General features: G+C 40.6%; 1 protein-coding gene and 1 long non-coding RNA gene across 2 annotated transcripts in view; one reads left to right on the top strand and one right to left on the bottom strand.

The window, feature by feature from the left end:
* Nucleotides 1-2,069: 2,069 nt before the first annotated feature.
* On the bottom strand, nucleotides 2,070-5,578 carry LOC150005195 (uncharacterized). The gene is made up of 3 exons (XR_016512426.1): nucleotides 5,168-5,578; nucleotides 4,605-4,740; nucleotides 2,070-2,334 (listed from the first exon to the last, which is right to left on the bottom strand). It is a non-coding gene; the product is annotated as an uncharacterized LOC150005195 (long non-coding RNA).
* Nucleotides 5,579-5,853: 275 nt separating this feature from the next.
* The window catches only part of SLC4A7 (solute carrier family 4 member 7), a 96,630-nt gene continuing 85,365 nt past the window's right edge, over nucleotides 5,854-17,118 (top strand). Inside the window, exon 1 of the mRNA XM_090284409.1 lies at nucleotides 5,854-6,133. Within this exon, the coding sequence (XP_090140535.1) occupies nucleotides 6,086-6,133 (48 nt within the window). The 5' untranslated portion in view covers nucleotides 5,854-6,085. The remainder of the gene's footprint in view (nucleotides 6,134-17,118) is intronic.

The raw sequence follows: 17,118 nt of genomic DNA, 5'->3' as shown, positions 1-17,118 counted from the left end.
GGTTGTGGAGGGTGGTGAAGCATGTCTACCTACGACTCCGTCTTGGCCAGAAGTCTACCCACTGGTTTTTATCAGTGAAAGTAGGTTGAAATGTTTTTGATTTTTCCCTGTACCACCAACTTAAGCTTTATTCCTTTTTTTTTTTTTTTTTTAAAGTAAGACTTTATTTTTTAAAAGCAGTTTTAGGTTACAGCAAATCTGAGGGAAAAGTGCCCACATACATTCATAGCCTTTCCCATTATCAATATTCCCCACCAGAGTGGCACACTGTTACAACTGATGAACTACAATGACATGTTATAATTACCCAGAGTCCATAGTTTACTTTGTGGTTCACTCTTGATATTGTACATATTGTATATATAGACAAATGTATAATACATGTATCTGACATTATGGTATACAAAATATTTTCACTGCCCTGAAAATCCTTTGTGCTCCACCTATTCATCCCTTCCTCCCACCCAACCCTGGCAACCACTGATCTTTTACTGCCTTCATAGTTTTTCTTTTTCAAGAATGTCATATAGTTTTCATCATATAGTATGTTGGCCTTTCAGATTGGTTTCTTTCATGTAGTAATACGCACTTATGGTCTTTTCATGGCTTGATAGCTCATTTCTGTTTAGTACTGAATAATATTCCATTGTCTAGCTGTATCACAATTTATCAGAGCACCTACTAAAGGATGTCTTGATTATTTCCAAGATCTGGCAGTTATAAAGCTGCTTTTAACATCTGCATGCAGGTTTGTATGCGGACATAAGTTATTAGCTCTTTTGGGTAAATACCAAGGAGCATAACTGCTGGATTATATGGTAGAACTACGTTTATTTTTGTAAGAACCTGCCAAACTGTATTAGGGAAAATACTTTTATTTATTTATTTATTTATTTATTTTTAGAGAGAGAGACATCAGCTTGTTGTTCCATTTGCTTATGTATACATTGGTTGCCTCTTGTATGCGTCCTGACACAGAGATTGAACCTGCAACCGTGGTGCATTAAGATGATGATCTAAACAACTGAGATCCTCAACCAGGGCCCAAAACTGTGTTTAAAGTGGTTGTATCATCTTGAATTTCCACCAGCATGAATGAGAGTCCCGGTTTCTTCACATATTTGTCAGCATTTGGTATAGTCAGTGTTTCAGATTTTGGCCATTCTAACAGATGTGTAGTGGTATCTCATTGTTGTTTTAATTTGCATTTCTCTGATGTGGAGCGTTGTTTTTTTTTTTTTTTTCATATGCTTAACTGACATCTGTATATCTTCTTTGGTGAGGTGTCTGTTAAGATCTTTTATCCATTAAAAAAAAACTTTTTTTGTTGAGTTTTAAGACTTCTTTATATATTTTGGATAACAGTCCTTTATCAGAGGTGTCATGTGCAAATATTCTCTCCCTTAAAATGCTTGTGAAGTTTTGAAGGGGAAGTGTCCCTATTAAGAAAGAGGTACCCAGAAGAATATTGGTGATGGTAGTGTTACATTGTAGATGATCTGACTATGTACACATAGATTTAGTGTCACATTTAGCTTAATCTTAGTGATCTACACACTTCTTTTCTCCTCTCTCTGGATAATTCCTTGAGCAGTAATAGCCTCTCAGTGTCTGGGAGGATACTTGCCTAGGAATTTTATTGCTTCAGCAAAGGCAAGTGAGTTTGTTGGACTTTGTATCTCTAGCTCAGAGCTCAGTTTTCATTTCTACACATTTCTACACATTTGTCCATCTCCAGCTGGACAGATTCAACCTGTCCATGGACATGGGGTCATCTTTGGTTGTCCCTTTTGAGGACATCAAATTCAACCTTTCCATCTTAGATTGTTCCTCCTGAAGCTTCTATATCTAAGGAGTCACTATATTCTATCTATTTTACTTCCAAAACTATCTCTTATATCTACCTTACATTTTCTGTTTCCTTTGTCATTGCCCTAGTACATGCTTTGTAGCTTAGGGCCATCCAATAGAAATATCATGTGATCCATATATATAGTTTTAAATGTTCACATTGTAAAAAGGTAAAACAAATGTTAAATTAATTTTTAATAATCTTTATTTAACCCAATGTAGCTAAAATTTTATCATTTCAACATGTCAGCATAAGATTAACAAGACTGCATTCTTTTTGTGTGTGCCCAAACTTTTAAACTTGGAGTAATCACAATTAAAATCAGCTATAGTTCAAGTATGCATGCAATAGTCAGCACATTGAGCAGGGCAGTTCGAACATATCTCCTTGCTCTTGGCATTTCTCCTTTCCATCCCCATCTTTCACATGATTGTGTCTATAAGTCACATCACTTCCGTCCTTCATACCCTCTGATGGTGGATCTGCAATAGCATGTAGAAAAAACATCCAACTTCATTACTGTACACACATTCATTCAGTATTTTTTTAAGTGGCCATTCCAGCCCAGGAATTCCAGAATGTTCCCAGTGAGGAGGCAGATATGGTCCCTGCATCTGATTTTTCACTCTAATGGGAATGTAAGCTCCTTAGTAACCTGGTATACCAGGCCCTTCCCATTGTATCAGCTTGAACCTACCCTTCTCCCACCTCATGGTTTCCCAACCAGATCATAATAATAACCATATAATGAATATTTCTTATATGTTAGGTTGTATGCTAAACGCTTTATTTAATCTTCATTTGCAAACCCATGAGGAGAGTACCATTACCTTCAATTTACAGTTTCCAAAAGGAGGCCACATGGTGAGGTAACTAGCCTAAAGGCACACCTTGCACAAAAGCAATCATCCCCAGGCAGTTTGCCTCCAGGCTGAGTGGGGGGAAGGAATGCTTTACCATGGGACTACCCTGCTTCTTCAGATCAATGCCACCGATCTTGTTATTACCTCTGCCAGGAACGCCCTTCTTCCCTCCCCCATTTGATGAAATTATATCATTATCACTCCTGACAGTTTAAATCTACTGTACTTCTCTGCAGCTTTTTCAAACACCTTCATGTACATCCTTTTCTGACAGTCTTCTTCCACCTTTAGCAAAAGCCATCCCATTCTCTTTCATTGAGATTATCTGACTTGTATTACAGCTGTACACATTCCATTGCTGGCATTTGTGTATATATTGATATATACACAAATGACAATACATATTGATATATACACAATACTTCATGAGATTAGTTACTGGTCTGTTTTATTTTTTCCAAGCTTTTCTGTAGGCCTAGCCTACAGACATAAAGAACAAACTTTTTTTTTTTCCTTTTCCTTTTGTCTTTCCCATCGAGGCTGGCTGCCCTGGTGCTCTTGTAAACACCATTCCAAGGATTTTAGTTTTCCTTATAGGGTCAGATAATTGGGAACATTTAAATATCAGCTATGACCCAGAAGAAGCAATGAAAAGATATGTAACCATCAAAGGATCCCCCGCTAGAAGTCAGAGATCGCTTTTCAAGATGACATACTGCTATTTTTCTTTACAAAATATGCTCCGGCTCAAGAGAACTGCTGGGGGAAGATTATTGTTTCTCAGGATAAAGATCTTGCCAAGAGATTGTATCCAAGTCTCTGCTAGTATTACCTGCTGTTCCAGACACCCAGGAAGTATCCTGAATGTGGGATACAGCTAAATGTCATCAATTTTAGATGGTACAAGTTCACTGTTAGTGATAAACTTAGGTTCATATTCTCCTTTGTTTAGCAAATGTTTCACTGTGCCTTATTTTGGATGGATATTTAAAATACTTAGAACAATCTGTCTTTCAGACCATAGTACATTTTATAGCCATCTCCATTTGCACGAAAGCAATTTTAACACATTATCTTCTTTACTCACGAGCATTACCTCAGGATGAACTCTGGCTGAGTTTGAATTAAGTGGGCAATTGAGAGTAATAAATTCTATATCTTGACTTCTACTACATTATTTTTCTAGATGTTGGGATGAAGTGAGGAGTGGAAACAGTGCATGACAGCCCAGGAGTCAAAAAAATAATTGTGGACTAGATAAGCCAAGGGTTTTTTCCCCCCTTTTTGCAAGATGGATAAGAGAAACTTATTTTCTAGCACAGTCTCGCAAGTGTATGTTTTTAAGTCCTTGAAATTGACTCCTTAACTCTCTGGCCTCTGGCTCCTATTTTGTTCCTGTCACTACTTTGGCCATATTCTCAGCTGTCGCCTAGAATGCTCTTAGGTCTAAAGGATGTTGGTCTCCTCCCAACGCCCTCCTAAAACATTCATTTGACATTTAACTGAGAGCTTACTAGGGCCTAACACTCTTTCAGGATTGCTAGGACTATAACAGCAAACACACACACAAAAATTGCTGCTTACATGGAACTTACATTAGTGTGTGTGTGTGTGTGTGTACAGACAGCATAATAAAGCATCACACATGGACTGTTACAAGAGGATAAATGCTGTATAGAAATATAAAGCAGAAAAATGGAACACAGGGTGTTCTGTATATACTCATCACAATTTTATGGTAGGGGAGCTGCATTGTGAGAAAACTCAGAACGAATTCTTCAACATAAATCGTATCCACCTTAGAGAGTGATGATATGAGCATAAGTGATTGGCGCCTGAAACAAATTTAGAAGGCTATTTAAACTTTTTTTTTCCAGTTCCCCGCTTACTCTATATTCTTTCCTTTTCATTCTTGTTTCATGTTTTCTTCCCTTTGCTTTATTGTTCAACTTTCTTTAGTGAAGCATTAGAAAGAGCAGTTCCACCAACAAAACCAGTCATCTCTGTGAGTCTCGATTTTCTCATCTGTAAAGCGGAGATAATAAAACATATTTTGTAGGATTGTGAGGATTAGAGATGAAGCATGTTTACAAAACGTCACAGTCTCTAATTGTAGGCCTCTTTAAACAGTAGCTATTATAACAGAAGCACATTTGCTCTGATACAAGTACAAGAATAATGTGTGCCAGCCTTTAAGTAACCCTGGGAAATTAGAGCAAAAGGGGACCAGGATTCAAACCGGCATCCTTAACCATTTCTGACAAAGGCTTTAATATCCTATTGCAGATAAATAGGCTATGAGATCCAGATTTGCTGTAATACAGTTTCTGCCCAAAGCACCAACTTAGCTCTTTACTCTGTTAAAAATAATACTTATAACAAGCGTGCTGTGGGTCAGACACATTTACGGATCGAAATTCACCTAATTCTTCAATGACCTCGTGGCACGTACCATCGCCTCCTGCGAGAGCTGCGTGTAGTTACTGGAAAGGCGCATCGTATGGGAGCTGCCGTGGTGCCTTGTCAAGAGCCAAGCCCACGAGCACACCTGGTCAATAGTCCCTCTTTCACAGGCCCAGAGTTGAGGTTCCTCCCTACTGAACCGAGGGGAAAAAACTTGCAAGAGTCCTGAAGACCCGTTAGTCCCTTTGGGGTTCTCGTGAGCGTCCTCGAAAGGATGGCATCCTTCTTCCCTCCAGCCTTTCTTTAGAGAAATTGGTTAGGAGCTAGGCACGGTGGTGACCCTCAGCCCACTTCCAAACTTCAGGGGAACCTCCGACCGGAAAAACAAGTTAGACACTTAGTTTCGGTCATTTAGGATTTTACAAAGAGAGGCGGGGCCTCCAAAGGAGGTGGCAGGGGGTGTCCGTGTGTGGGGGCTTGAGCGCAACTCGTGAGCCGCCGATTGGCTGGGACAAATGCCCGCCCCACTCTCTCTCTCTCCACCCCCGAGTGGCCTCGCAGCGGGGCCTGCGGGAGCCGGCGGAGGCTGGTGGTGCCAAACTGGCAGGGGGCGTGACGCTAGAGGCGGGGCGGTGGGCGTGCTGCGGCAGCGTCGCGCGCGTCAGGGCTGCGGTCCCGCCCCGGGCTCCTACGCGGCTGACTCCCCCTTCCCCTCCTTGTCCGGCTGCTCGCTCAGTTCTCACTCCTGATCCACGCCGTGGCCTCGCAGTCCTGTAAGAGGCAGCGCTGCGGCCGGCCGCTGCAGACGCGCGCCCCGCATCTCTCGCACCAGGCTCTCCCCGCGCGCACGCACCTCGCGCACGGACACACTGTTCGGTTTCCCTTGTGTCCTCGGGTCTCGGCAGCAGCGGCGGGCTAACCGCGCGGGGCAACACCGTAGCGGCCGTCGCGGGCTGGCCGGCCGGCCATGGAGGCAGATGGGACCGGCGAGCAGATGAGACCGCTACTCACCCGGGTAACGAGCAGGGTGAGGGCACCGTGGGCGGTGGGGCTCCTCGGCGGGGGGGTGGGGGGCGGAGCACAGAGCTAGGCAGACAAAGGCGGGGGGCATCGGGCGTTGTGAAGGTCTGGCCACCTTGTCTGAGCCCCCGGCGCCCCTCCACTGCCCTGCGGCCGGCGCGCCTCGCCATCCCCTTTGTGTGGCCGCCCAGGGCGCGGGTGCGAGGGGGCGGCGGCGAGCGCAGGAGGCCCGAGTAAGGGCAGCCGGCAGCGCGCCACGCGCATCCTCGCTACCGTATTCTCGGCACAGCTGGGGCGAGACCCCAGCACCCCCGCAGGGCCCGCCCTCCCTCCGGTGACCCCAACCATTTCTTGCCTTATCTATGCATCGCTCATCCCCTGATTCCCGTGCGTTCTCCCCGCTCGGGGTCTCAGTTCCGGTTGCCTTGGCGCTGGAATTCAGCTTAGCCCCTCGAAAGCTCATCTTTCTTATCCCTTTAAGGAGGAGCTCGGCTCCACCTGTCTCTAGCTCCAGGCAGTGGTGGAGAGCTGGGGTGAACCTTTTCCCTTCTTTCCTTCTTTCCCGTCTCTCCACCTGGTCCGCGTTGTGCTTTGTTCGGTGAGTTCTGCGGCCGCGTGGACAAGCTGCCTGCCTTCTCGGCCAAGCTTCTTGTCGCTGCTGTCTGGCCCGCCTCCTCCTGTTTTGGGGAAAACCGGAGGAGTGTACTCCTGCCGCAGGCCGAGTAGAAAGAGGAAGGTGTCTGGAGCCTCCTCGCTGCTCCCTCTTTCATTAGCGTAGCAAAATTGCGTTCTCGGGAGAGGCCTGCCTTTGGCTTCAGGGTCAGAGTCAAAGGGGAGTCGGGAACGGGCTTTCGAAAGGTTGGTGTTCCCATTTGGGATGCTGGACCCGTAGGCAGCCCATGCTCAAGAAATGGACTTCCTGCTTTAATGTGGAATACATGTGTCCCCACAGTTGTGATTCTCTTCTTACTTCGTAGTTCCTGTCGCAAAGCACATGGAGGTGTTATAAATTTTCCGATTTCCAGTTTTTACTCTATGACCAGCAAATGAGGGAGGTTGCAGTGAAAATTTTCCAGTCTTTCACGACTAACAGGAAAATTGCTTTTCACGTGTTTGTATTCAAGTCTTTTTCTTAACAGATCCCCACCCCCAACCCCCAGTCTTTTTAAAGATTATTGTAAGGCCCTGGAGAGTAGTCATTCATTATTTCAATATGTTAATTTCTAAGTTCTCAAAACAAGGAGAAAAATGAATCTCCAGACAGTGAAGTCATTTAGCAGTGGTTTTTGAGAGGATCATTCACAGTGATGGTAATGGAATACTGGAAACTCGTCCTAAGGAGTCCCCTGCAATTGTATGCCCTTTGAATAAACTATTTTGGATGTGTGTTTTAGCACCTTCTCTAATTGTGTGTATCAAATAGTGTTGTTTGCCCTTAAATTTATTTGCAAGTTTTCAATTTAGAGTCATAAAGAGTACCTGAGTTTTTATAAAGCTTTCCAAATCATTCATTCGTTCACTGTAATAACACTTACTTAGAACCTGTTCAACAAGGTAGGACTTACATTAAATGAGGGAGACAGATGACACCAGAATTATCAAACACCGTATTAATGGCATGGTGGGGGAGCACTTTGGAAGGATATACTTTCTACACCTTTGGGGAAATAAGACTTGGCCACAGTAAACATACCGATCGTTAATAAAAATCAAATACAAAAAGCTATTAAACAGTCAAAAAATAGGATGGGAACACAGGAAAACTTGGTTTAAGTAGTAGAGAACACTGAAAATTGGGATGAGGGGAACTATTGAAATTGACAAAGTTAAATTTTCACTCACTGATTTTTTTTTTTCCCTCCGGTATATGAAAGTCATAAAAACAGAAGATAATGATATTCATCTGTCATAACTTCTCTAACTCAAGCCAACTGCTTAGCGTAGCCAGAAAAAAGGATAAAATTCATAAAATACCTTAGGTATGTAATTATGTAAAACTTTTTGAATAAATTGGTGACAGTTTTTATTCTGAAATTGGAGTCTGTATGTTTCATTAATTTAGGCTCAAAGATTTTTTTTCTTCCAAAATTCTCTCACTTTCCATTGATCATGGTTTTGGGATAAAGTCACTTATCTTATAAAAAGGCAACTTTTGTTTGTTTTGATGCAGAAACGTATCATGGTGGACCTCCGTTACAATTGATTTTTAACTCAGTTTTATTTTCTGGTATAGGTTAAATCTTGTTATGATAAAGAGCACAGGTCTTAGCAAATGTTCTTATTTTTAAGCAGTACATGATTTAACACAGTTCTATTACCACTGAAAATCTGGGGCTGTTCCATGAATTTTGTTACAAAATTTCATTCATTTTCTGAGTATTTATTAACTATCTATTGGAAGCCGGGCACTGGGGTTATAGGCTAACAAGGTAGAATTTTGCCTAACTTTAAGGATTTATTTTGGCACGTGTCGTGAACACAGTGATAACGTTTGCATTCTTAGTAATTCCATTTGTGAGCACCAGTTAAAACATTTCCATAAGTCTGTTAGAAAAACTTTTTAAAAATGTAGCATTAGAATAAGTGAAAGATATTAACAACCTAGTATGAGTTCAGTGGTGATTGGCAAGTAGGCTTTTAGTAGGTCTGTAAATTTAAGTATCTCTGGGGATCTCTGGTAAGCTACTGATAGTTCCAGACATAATATCTATCCCAGACGTAATGTCAGGATTTTGTTAACTTTTTGCCGTATAGTTGGTATCTCTGGGCCACGATCCATGGCGTTGTAATAAAAGGAGAGACGTCAAATCTGTTATCTGTGCAAATGAAACTGTGGAACAACAGAGTTGGATTGAAGAATTGTTTGGTAATTGAGACTAGGAAGTACACAGGTTTTCTTCTAAGAGAGCTTAGGGTATGAAAATTAAAGAGTATTTTGTAACACTAGACTCCAGTTACTTGAGTAGGTTAAAATTGAAAGCCAAAGTAACCTGGTGTTGGAGGAACCTGGTGCATTATTCTAGTGGTATGTGGTGTGCTAACCAATACATTCTAAAACCTTGCTAGTTAACACTTGTCAACATCCTGTAGAGGGTTGTTTTTCTTCCTCTTTATTTCCCCTTTTGACTTACTGTATTTTACCACAAATATGATCTTAGAAACTGCAACTGACAAAATGGGCCATTTATGTTAAAAAAAAAAAAAGCATATGGGTGATTCATTGGGTTAATGTTACAGATTAATTAGTGGTTTACTATATTATAGTTTCCCTTTATTGGTTGGAGTCTTCTCTAGTTATCACTTTTTATGCATACAGTATTTTCAGTTTTGCAGTAAGTGTGTATCAGTAATAAAGATCCATGTTCACATGTAAAAGTGCAGTTAGCTGCCCCTGCCTTCCTTAGCCTGGCCTTTTGAAGGAGAGACGTTTTGATTCCAGTACAAAGCAGGTGGCTATTCCAACATTCTGTTTACAGTGGAGTTTGCCTCCGTTTTTGTTTAGCCAACAACTTTGTGTATCTTGTTAGGTGACACAGGTTGAATTTTACAGCTTGGGGAAATTGAGGGTTATTTGAATGATAATAATAGATCATGAAGGGGTCTGTGGTTGGCATCTTTTTATGATAGTGATTGGCATTGCTGCTATTAATAGTCTTCCTGAGGGCACAGGGCTCCAGACTGGAGTAGTGCTGGATTTCTAAATCAGTGACTCTGCTTCCATGGGCTAGACATTTTTAAAATAAGTGCTATAAGCTGAGAGTGGCCGAACACATTTTTCAGTGCTGCTTAAGAAGATAATATCATCATGGCATAGATTGGCATTTTCATCTGGAGCTGATATGTCAGTACAGAAAGGTTCTAGTATGGCTATTTTAAGCAGATTTTAGTATTTCCTTTAAAAAGGATATTTTTAAATATTTAATTTTTCTTAAGATATAGTTTGGATTTTAGTAAGTTCATTTAAACAGACTTTTTAATGAAATTTAAATCAATGGTAAAGCTCAATTCACATTTCCTAATGAAATAGAAAAGATGTTTTTACTATGTTAAGTATCCTTTTCCTTCTGTGGAGAATATTATGTGGATTAGTATCATTTGGTTCTCATTCTGTTCACATGTCAAAAAGCTTAGAATTGTCCTCTCCCTAGATTCCAGGACAGCATTGTTTCTCTCTTTCTTTTTCTTTCTCTCTCTCTCTTCCTCCCTTCCTTCCTTCCTCCCTCCCTCCCTCCCTCCCTCCTTCCTCCCTCCCTCCCTCCCTCCCTTCCTTCCTTCCTTCCTTCCTCCCTTCCTTCCTTCCTTCCTTCCTTCCTTCCTTCCTTCCCTTTCTTTTCTTGTCAGATTGCCTGGTTTGGAGAAGCTGTTGAGTTATATATCATCTGTGATTAGGAACATAGGAAGTGGGTATACCTTTGAAAATGGATTCTCATGTGCAAGATGCTATACTATTAGAAAGGAATGTGGAAGGTGTCTCAAAAGAGCATGAGAGGAAAAAAGATACTTGCAGTCCTTTGTTTTCTGGTAATTTGCCATAACATATACAGTTGACCCTTAGCAATGCAGAGATTGGGGTGCCAGCTTCACTGCAGTTGAAAATTTGTGTATAACAGACTCTCCCAAAATGTAACTTCTCTCCCAAAATGTAACTTCTCACAGCCTACTGTTAACTGAAGCCTTATGGATAACTTAAACAGTCGATTAACAGATATCTCGTATATGTAGTTATATACTGTCTTCTGTACAATAAAGTAAGGAGAGAAAAGAAAATGCTACTAAGAATCCTAGGGAGAGAAAATACATTGACAACACAGGATGCATTTATTGAAAAATCGCTACATATAAGTGGGCCTGCACAGGCCAAACCCATGTTGTTCAAGAGTCACTTGGTGCTTTTGTGTTTGATGCATGTTTTTTATACAGACTGTTTTCAGCTTAATACCATTCTTCATTCTGGAAAAAACAACTCTTAACCTTAGGCATTGATGTTTTCAACAAAAATAGGAATAAAGCTAATTCATGTATAGTGGGCTCTCTCCTCCCATTGAGTTCCATGGTAGTGGTGGAGAAGTGTTTCTTTAAAAAAAAAAAAAAAAAAAAGTCGTCTTGGCCCTGGCTGGTGTGTCTCAGTGGACTGGGCGCCAGCCTGCGAACCACAGGGTCGCTGGTTCAATTCCCAGTCAGGGCACATGCCTGGGTTGTGGGCCAGGTCCCCATTTGGGGGCACGTGGGAGGCAACCACATACTTATGTTTCTCTCCTTCTTTCTCCCTTCCCCTCTCTCTAAAAGTAAATAAATAAAATATTTTTTTAAAAGTCCTCTTAAGAAACAAGTTTTTGATAAGACTTTAAATTAGAAGTTTCCATTCTGTTATACTTGGTCATTGGGATATTACCCTGATCTAGAAAACATCTTTTTCATAATTTTAGTAATTGTACCATTTGCCATGGGTGGGTGGGCTTTTGGGGAGAGGATGTGTTAGCAGAGGACTGATCTGTCTGGGTTAAAATAGACATGGCCTTTGGCAGATTTAAACTTTACCACAAGGCTTGATGAGAGCAGGCTTCTGGGCTTCAGCCCCCACTGGCCCTCTTCTCAGAAAACTTCTGTAGGTAGAGTACTGCCCCTCAAAACAGATGTGGTAACCCTCAATTTAATACCTCTTCTTTCCTGCCCATTTTGCCTTTTAGACTATAATCATGCTTGGGGATTCTTTGATCTACATTGAAAAGTCCCAGAATTTTTTTCCCTCTCTCCTGTGCATTCCACATTGTCATATTCAAATTTGCAACAGAATTATATTTCTAGTAGATACTGCTGTTTAGTTTGAAATATATTGTAGTCTAAAAATCCTGGAAGTTCAGATTTTGTATGGAAGAAAATGAGTAAGAGACCAACTTTCTTAATTCTGTAAGAATCAAATTTATTTACGATGAGAGGCACCTGTGTAAAAATCAGACTACAACCCCTTGAAGTAGTTCCCACAGTTATTTAATAGAGTTTACTTTGCTTGACATTGTTAATTCTTAAATATCATCCGTAAGAATATACCAAGGTACACTTCATGTTGAATTCTCTGCTGTTTTTTCATTAGCTTTGCATGGAACGTGTTCTGGCTTTCCTCTTAGTATTTGGAGTATTAATGGTGCCACAGATAATATAGCACTGTTTACAATTGCTTTTAAAATAGATATAACCATGGTGACTATGGATGGGTCTCAAGGGTCCATGAATCCCAAGAAACTAAAAAAATTTATGCTTGTATGCATTCTTTCTAGAAGTGGGTCAAATAACTTTACATTTAGGTCTCAAAGGGGTTTATAATTCAAAAAACAGCTAAGGAATGCCTAGGCCAAAAATTAACTCAGCTTGGTTTTCTCCCTTCCTTAAAAAGTTCATACTCTTATATTTTGCTTAAATAGACGATAATAATTATTACATCCACCCTAGTATTTGCTAAATTTTGTTTTGCAGAATACAGTATCTGTAGAAGGTTTTGCAACAGAATTAATCATTCTGTAGCCAAGTAAGTTTGGGAAATGTTATATACTATACGGTTTGGAGATTTTCAATGTATTGACTACAATGGTGTATTACAATGTATGGTGATATATGAGAAATCCTATAACAAATACATTAAACTTTGATGGGGAGAGAATGCAGCCATGGGAGGCGGGAATTTCTGATGGTTCTTACAAATGTGAACAGTAGATCCCTAATATGTTGTATTATAAGGTTAAGAAAGCAAATCCTGTGACATGATAATTCACTTGTTACAGTAAAAGGAGATATTTGGAAAATGTATCACTTGAAGGAGATGCTTTGGAAGCAACCTGATAGGGCACTAGTTGAATAAATTATGTTATATCCACACAGTGGGATCCTACAGGTATAAAAAAAGAATGAGGATGAGCTCTTTGTACTGAAGTGGAAAGATCTCTAGGATAAATTGATTTAAAAAGGCAAGGTGTGGGATAGAGGATAATATATAGCTCTTATTTTTTTTTTTACCAAGGGTAGGGGAATAAGAAAGTGTGTATTTATTAGTGTTTGTGTAAATGTACTGGAAAGAGAAAGAACTAATGAAAATGGTTGCCATAGGGGGTGTGAGGGAACAGGAATGGGAGTAAAACTTCAGTATATACCTTTCTATACAGTTTCCATTTTTGAACCATGAAAACTTATCTATCCAGTAAAACAGGATGATTTGTTATATTGCGTTATGTTATAGGTGAACATATCCAGCTATTCCATGACTGAGAGAGAGATATGACTTGATAGATTCTGATATATCATGAACTACTTAATTTTTCATGTTACAAAGGTGCCACATAAATACCAAAGTTGTTAATACATGTTGTCAGTAAAATCACATACTACTTGCCTGATTATGATGTTGAAGGCACGAGTCCTCTTGTTAATTTGGAGTGTGCATATTACTGATGTGTCCTGATCTTTCTCTCACTTTCAGTTCCTTTCTCACCAGGGATTTTGACTCGTGCAGAGTAATTAGAAGGCTGGATGTGGGGAGAGGCTGAGGGTGGTGTTATAAATGAAGTGCCTTAGGCTTATGCTTAGACATATACATATGTTTAAACTTAGAATTTTACTTTGCGATTTATATACTTCGCATTGATTGAGTATAATAGGTATTTTGAAAATTATCCAGATTAATGACAGTTCGTTGTTGAGATTATGGCGGCACATTGCAGGGGCTGCCCAGTATTCGTGATGCGTTTCGTTCGGTTTCTGCCCCAGGAGGCACCATCTACCTTGAGTGCAGCGTAGCTGGTTACTCCTTGAGCTGCGCACCGTGGTAGTACTGTGGGAAGACATCACTGTAACTATGGATGCCTCACGTTGGTACATGTAGTCCATGCGAAATGTCTGTCCCTACATTTAGAAAAAAAAGTTAAAAATAAGACTAAAGACATGATTTCCAGTCTTTACAAGCCAATATTTGGCAAAGGTAGGTAATAATGTTTTTTCTTTTGAAAGTTTTTTTTTTAAGATTTTATTTATTTATTTTCAGAGAGTGGGGAAGGGAGGCAGAAAGAGGGGGAGAGAAACATCAATGTGTGGTTGCCTCTCACATCCCCCAAGTGGGGACCCAGCCTGCAACCCAGGCATGTGCCCTGACTGGGAACCGAACCGGTGACCCCTTGGATCACAGGTCAGTGCTCAATCCACTGAGCCACCCCAGCCAGGGCTTGAAAATATTTTATATTTTTCTTTGGGTGTAAACTGCAGTGAAGTTCTGAGACTTGACAGCCCCTCAGATGAAATAATAAAAATCTACTGAAGGCCCTGCTGCCCTCCTGGTTTGGGGGGAGGCGGCATGTCATGCTTCTCACACGGATGCGGATCACTACTCTAGGGTTTATGGTTTTGTCCTTTGCTGAGCAGCAGATTAGAGAAGAATAGGGAACTTGTTTTTTAGAGAAAGCTTGGTTTGAGTTATGCATTCTACTAGGTATCTGTTCATTACTTATCATCCCTGTTGCAAATGTGAACTGATGAGCAGAGAGGTTTTCGAAAATTTCCCAGGCCATATAGTTAGTCAGGCTAAGCTGAGATTTGAATCCATGGTGGATGCCAAATCACCGCTTGCCCCCTCATCCTCCGTCCAGAGGAATCAGTCCAAGATCCCTTTTTGTCAATACCATTCAAAATAAAGCACATCAGATAATTTTACTTAATGATACATGAAAGCTCGGTTTGTCTCAGATAATTGAGTTAACTGTTGTTTACTTCTCTAAGAGCTTTTATTACTATATCTTTTGTGAATTTATTGTTAATATTATAGCAATTAAATATTTCAATGAAATTTGCCTCTTTGCCTCCAGATCGCATGAGGGCTGGGAGAGAATTTTTCTGGATCATTGTTAAATCTTCAGTTAGGTCTGCTCTAGGGCCTAACAACATAGAAAGCATTTAATGAATATTTGTTCAGTGAATGAATGTTAGCATAATACCACGAATTCATAAAACTGAAGTTGAATATGCCTCTGGTTAGTTGTTTAATCAGGTAATGAATTATAGTTTTTTTTTTTTTTTTTTTTTGGGGGGGGGGCTACTGTTAAGACTATTTGCTTAATGTAACTGCCAGTAGAAGACAATGTTTCTTGCCTTGGTTCTATTCATTGGGGGGTAGGGAGGGGGGGTACTGGATAAATACAGTTTGGATAGATTCTGAAATAAGAGTACTTAACATTTCTTTAAACCTGAGATAGAATTTTAGGCCAAGTGACAAACACGTTAAAATGAAAATTTTATGACTCTTAAGATATTTTCACAAGTTATAAATACATTTGAATTGATTGTTGGAGAACAGTGAGTATTTTACTTGTATATTAATACTTGTGTAATATTTGATTTGTGAAAATTTGTGATTGTCAATGTGTATGACTATAAAGGACCAATGGCAAGAAAATGGATCTCAAATGCCAGATACTATGCCAGCTATTATGTATATTGGTTTGAAATTGTGCTGTTATATTAATCCCTTAGGCCTGTTACGTAGAATTCTTTTCTACTCATCATCTTTTTAATTTTATGATTTTTGAGGTTCATGGACTCTCTTCCTTCCTGGTGTCTGTATCTCTAACTTCCAGTGTTTGTACAGGTGCTATAACTAGCTGATGCACTGACTCAGAAGAGTCCTTTGAGTAATACTCTATATTTATTTTTGTTTTGTTTATAATTGTTCCCAAATGATCTCCTAATATGTTCAGGAAGACCTTCCTCATCCGTTTTGCTTGTGCCATTAGCAGTATCATCAGTATAATGTTCTGTTAGGAGCTTGTTTATATCTGGGTAAGTTGGTCTTGTTTTTGGTAGGGATAAGAGATTCATTCAGACTAAAATTGGCCTTCATTTGGTCCCTCATTTTATTGTATTGAACTGTTTTTATTTGAGAATAGGAAATGCACTAAATAACCCAAGCCCCAAGCCTCGCTTTAAAAACAAGATAAAATTTGGAGCTAACTTAACCTTAGCCCCTGGTGTAACAAGTATTGTTCATTTTTGGGTTTCAGACACACCTGAGTTCCCTGTCCCTAGTCCGCCACCAGGTGGCCTTCAGCAACTAACATCTTTGAGTCTTTTTTCTTCTTTTTCTCATCAATAAAATTGAAATTATAATACTTAACAGGGCTACTTCAGGATCAGGGAAAATATATACTGTATAATATGCTAAGTGTTTCCTTGGAAACGTGTTATTAATAATCCTGTGTTCTAAAAAAAATCCTGCGTTCTTATGAAATATCTCATGTAACAACATTCTAAGAGTTACTGTACATGTTTAGTGAAGAACTAGGTAGAAAAGAGAAAGTCTTGACTATGCTTAGACCTTGGCACGGAGGTGTTCTGGGCAGCTCTGCGGGGAGGGGCTGTGCATGAGGAAAAGCTCCGTCTGCCTCCTGTGCCTCTCCTCTCACTCTGCCACCACAAGTCACAACACTCTGACACAGGGGTGTGGGGTTTGTCCCGCACCAGGCAACTCTGGGACACCAGCTGGTGACCTGCAATTCAGCTCAATTCTGACACTGTCTACCAGGAGATAGTATGAGGTCCCAAGGGTTAAGGGCTCCGTCTTGCAAGGCTGCCCACCCTCCAGGTGCCAGTTGCAGGTCCAGGTTGTCTGACCAGTCAGCTGTAAACCACAGGTTCCTACCACCTCATCCTTGGATTGGGTTGCTTTGCTGGAGCCTCTTACAGAACTCAGGAAAACAGTGTACCGGTTTATGCTAAAAGGAGATGATAAAGGATACAGATGAACATCCAGGTAGAGAAGAAGCGAGGGCAAGGTATGTGGGAACGGGCACAGAGCTCCCATGCCTTCTCCAGGCAGGCCACGCGCCCAGCACCTCCACATCCTTTTCACCCTGGAAGCCCTCCGAACCCTGTAGCTTTAGAATTTTCGTGGAGGCTTCATCTGTAGGCATGACCATCATTAACTCCATTTCCAGCCCCTCTCCCCAG

This window comes from Furipterus horrens, unplaced genomic scaffold, assembly GCF_987537825.1.
Source record: "Furipterus horrens unplaced genomic scaffold, mFurHor1.1.pri manual_scaffold_7, whole genome shotgun sequence".
In the NCBI taxonomy this organism is placed as follows: Eukaryota; Metazoa; Chordata; class Mammalia; order Chiroptera; family Furipteridae; genus Furipterus; species Furipterus horrens.
Note: the sequence above shows the minus strand (reverse complement) of the source record. Positions and strands in the feature narration are given on the sequence as shown.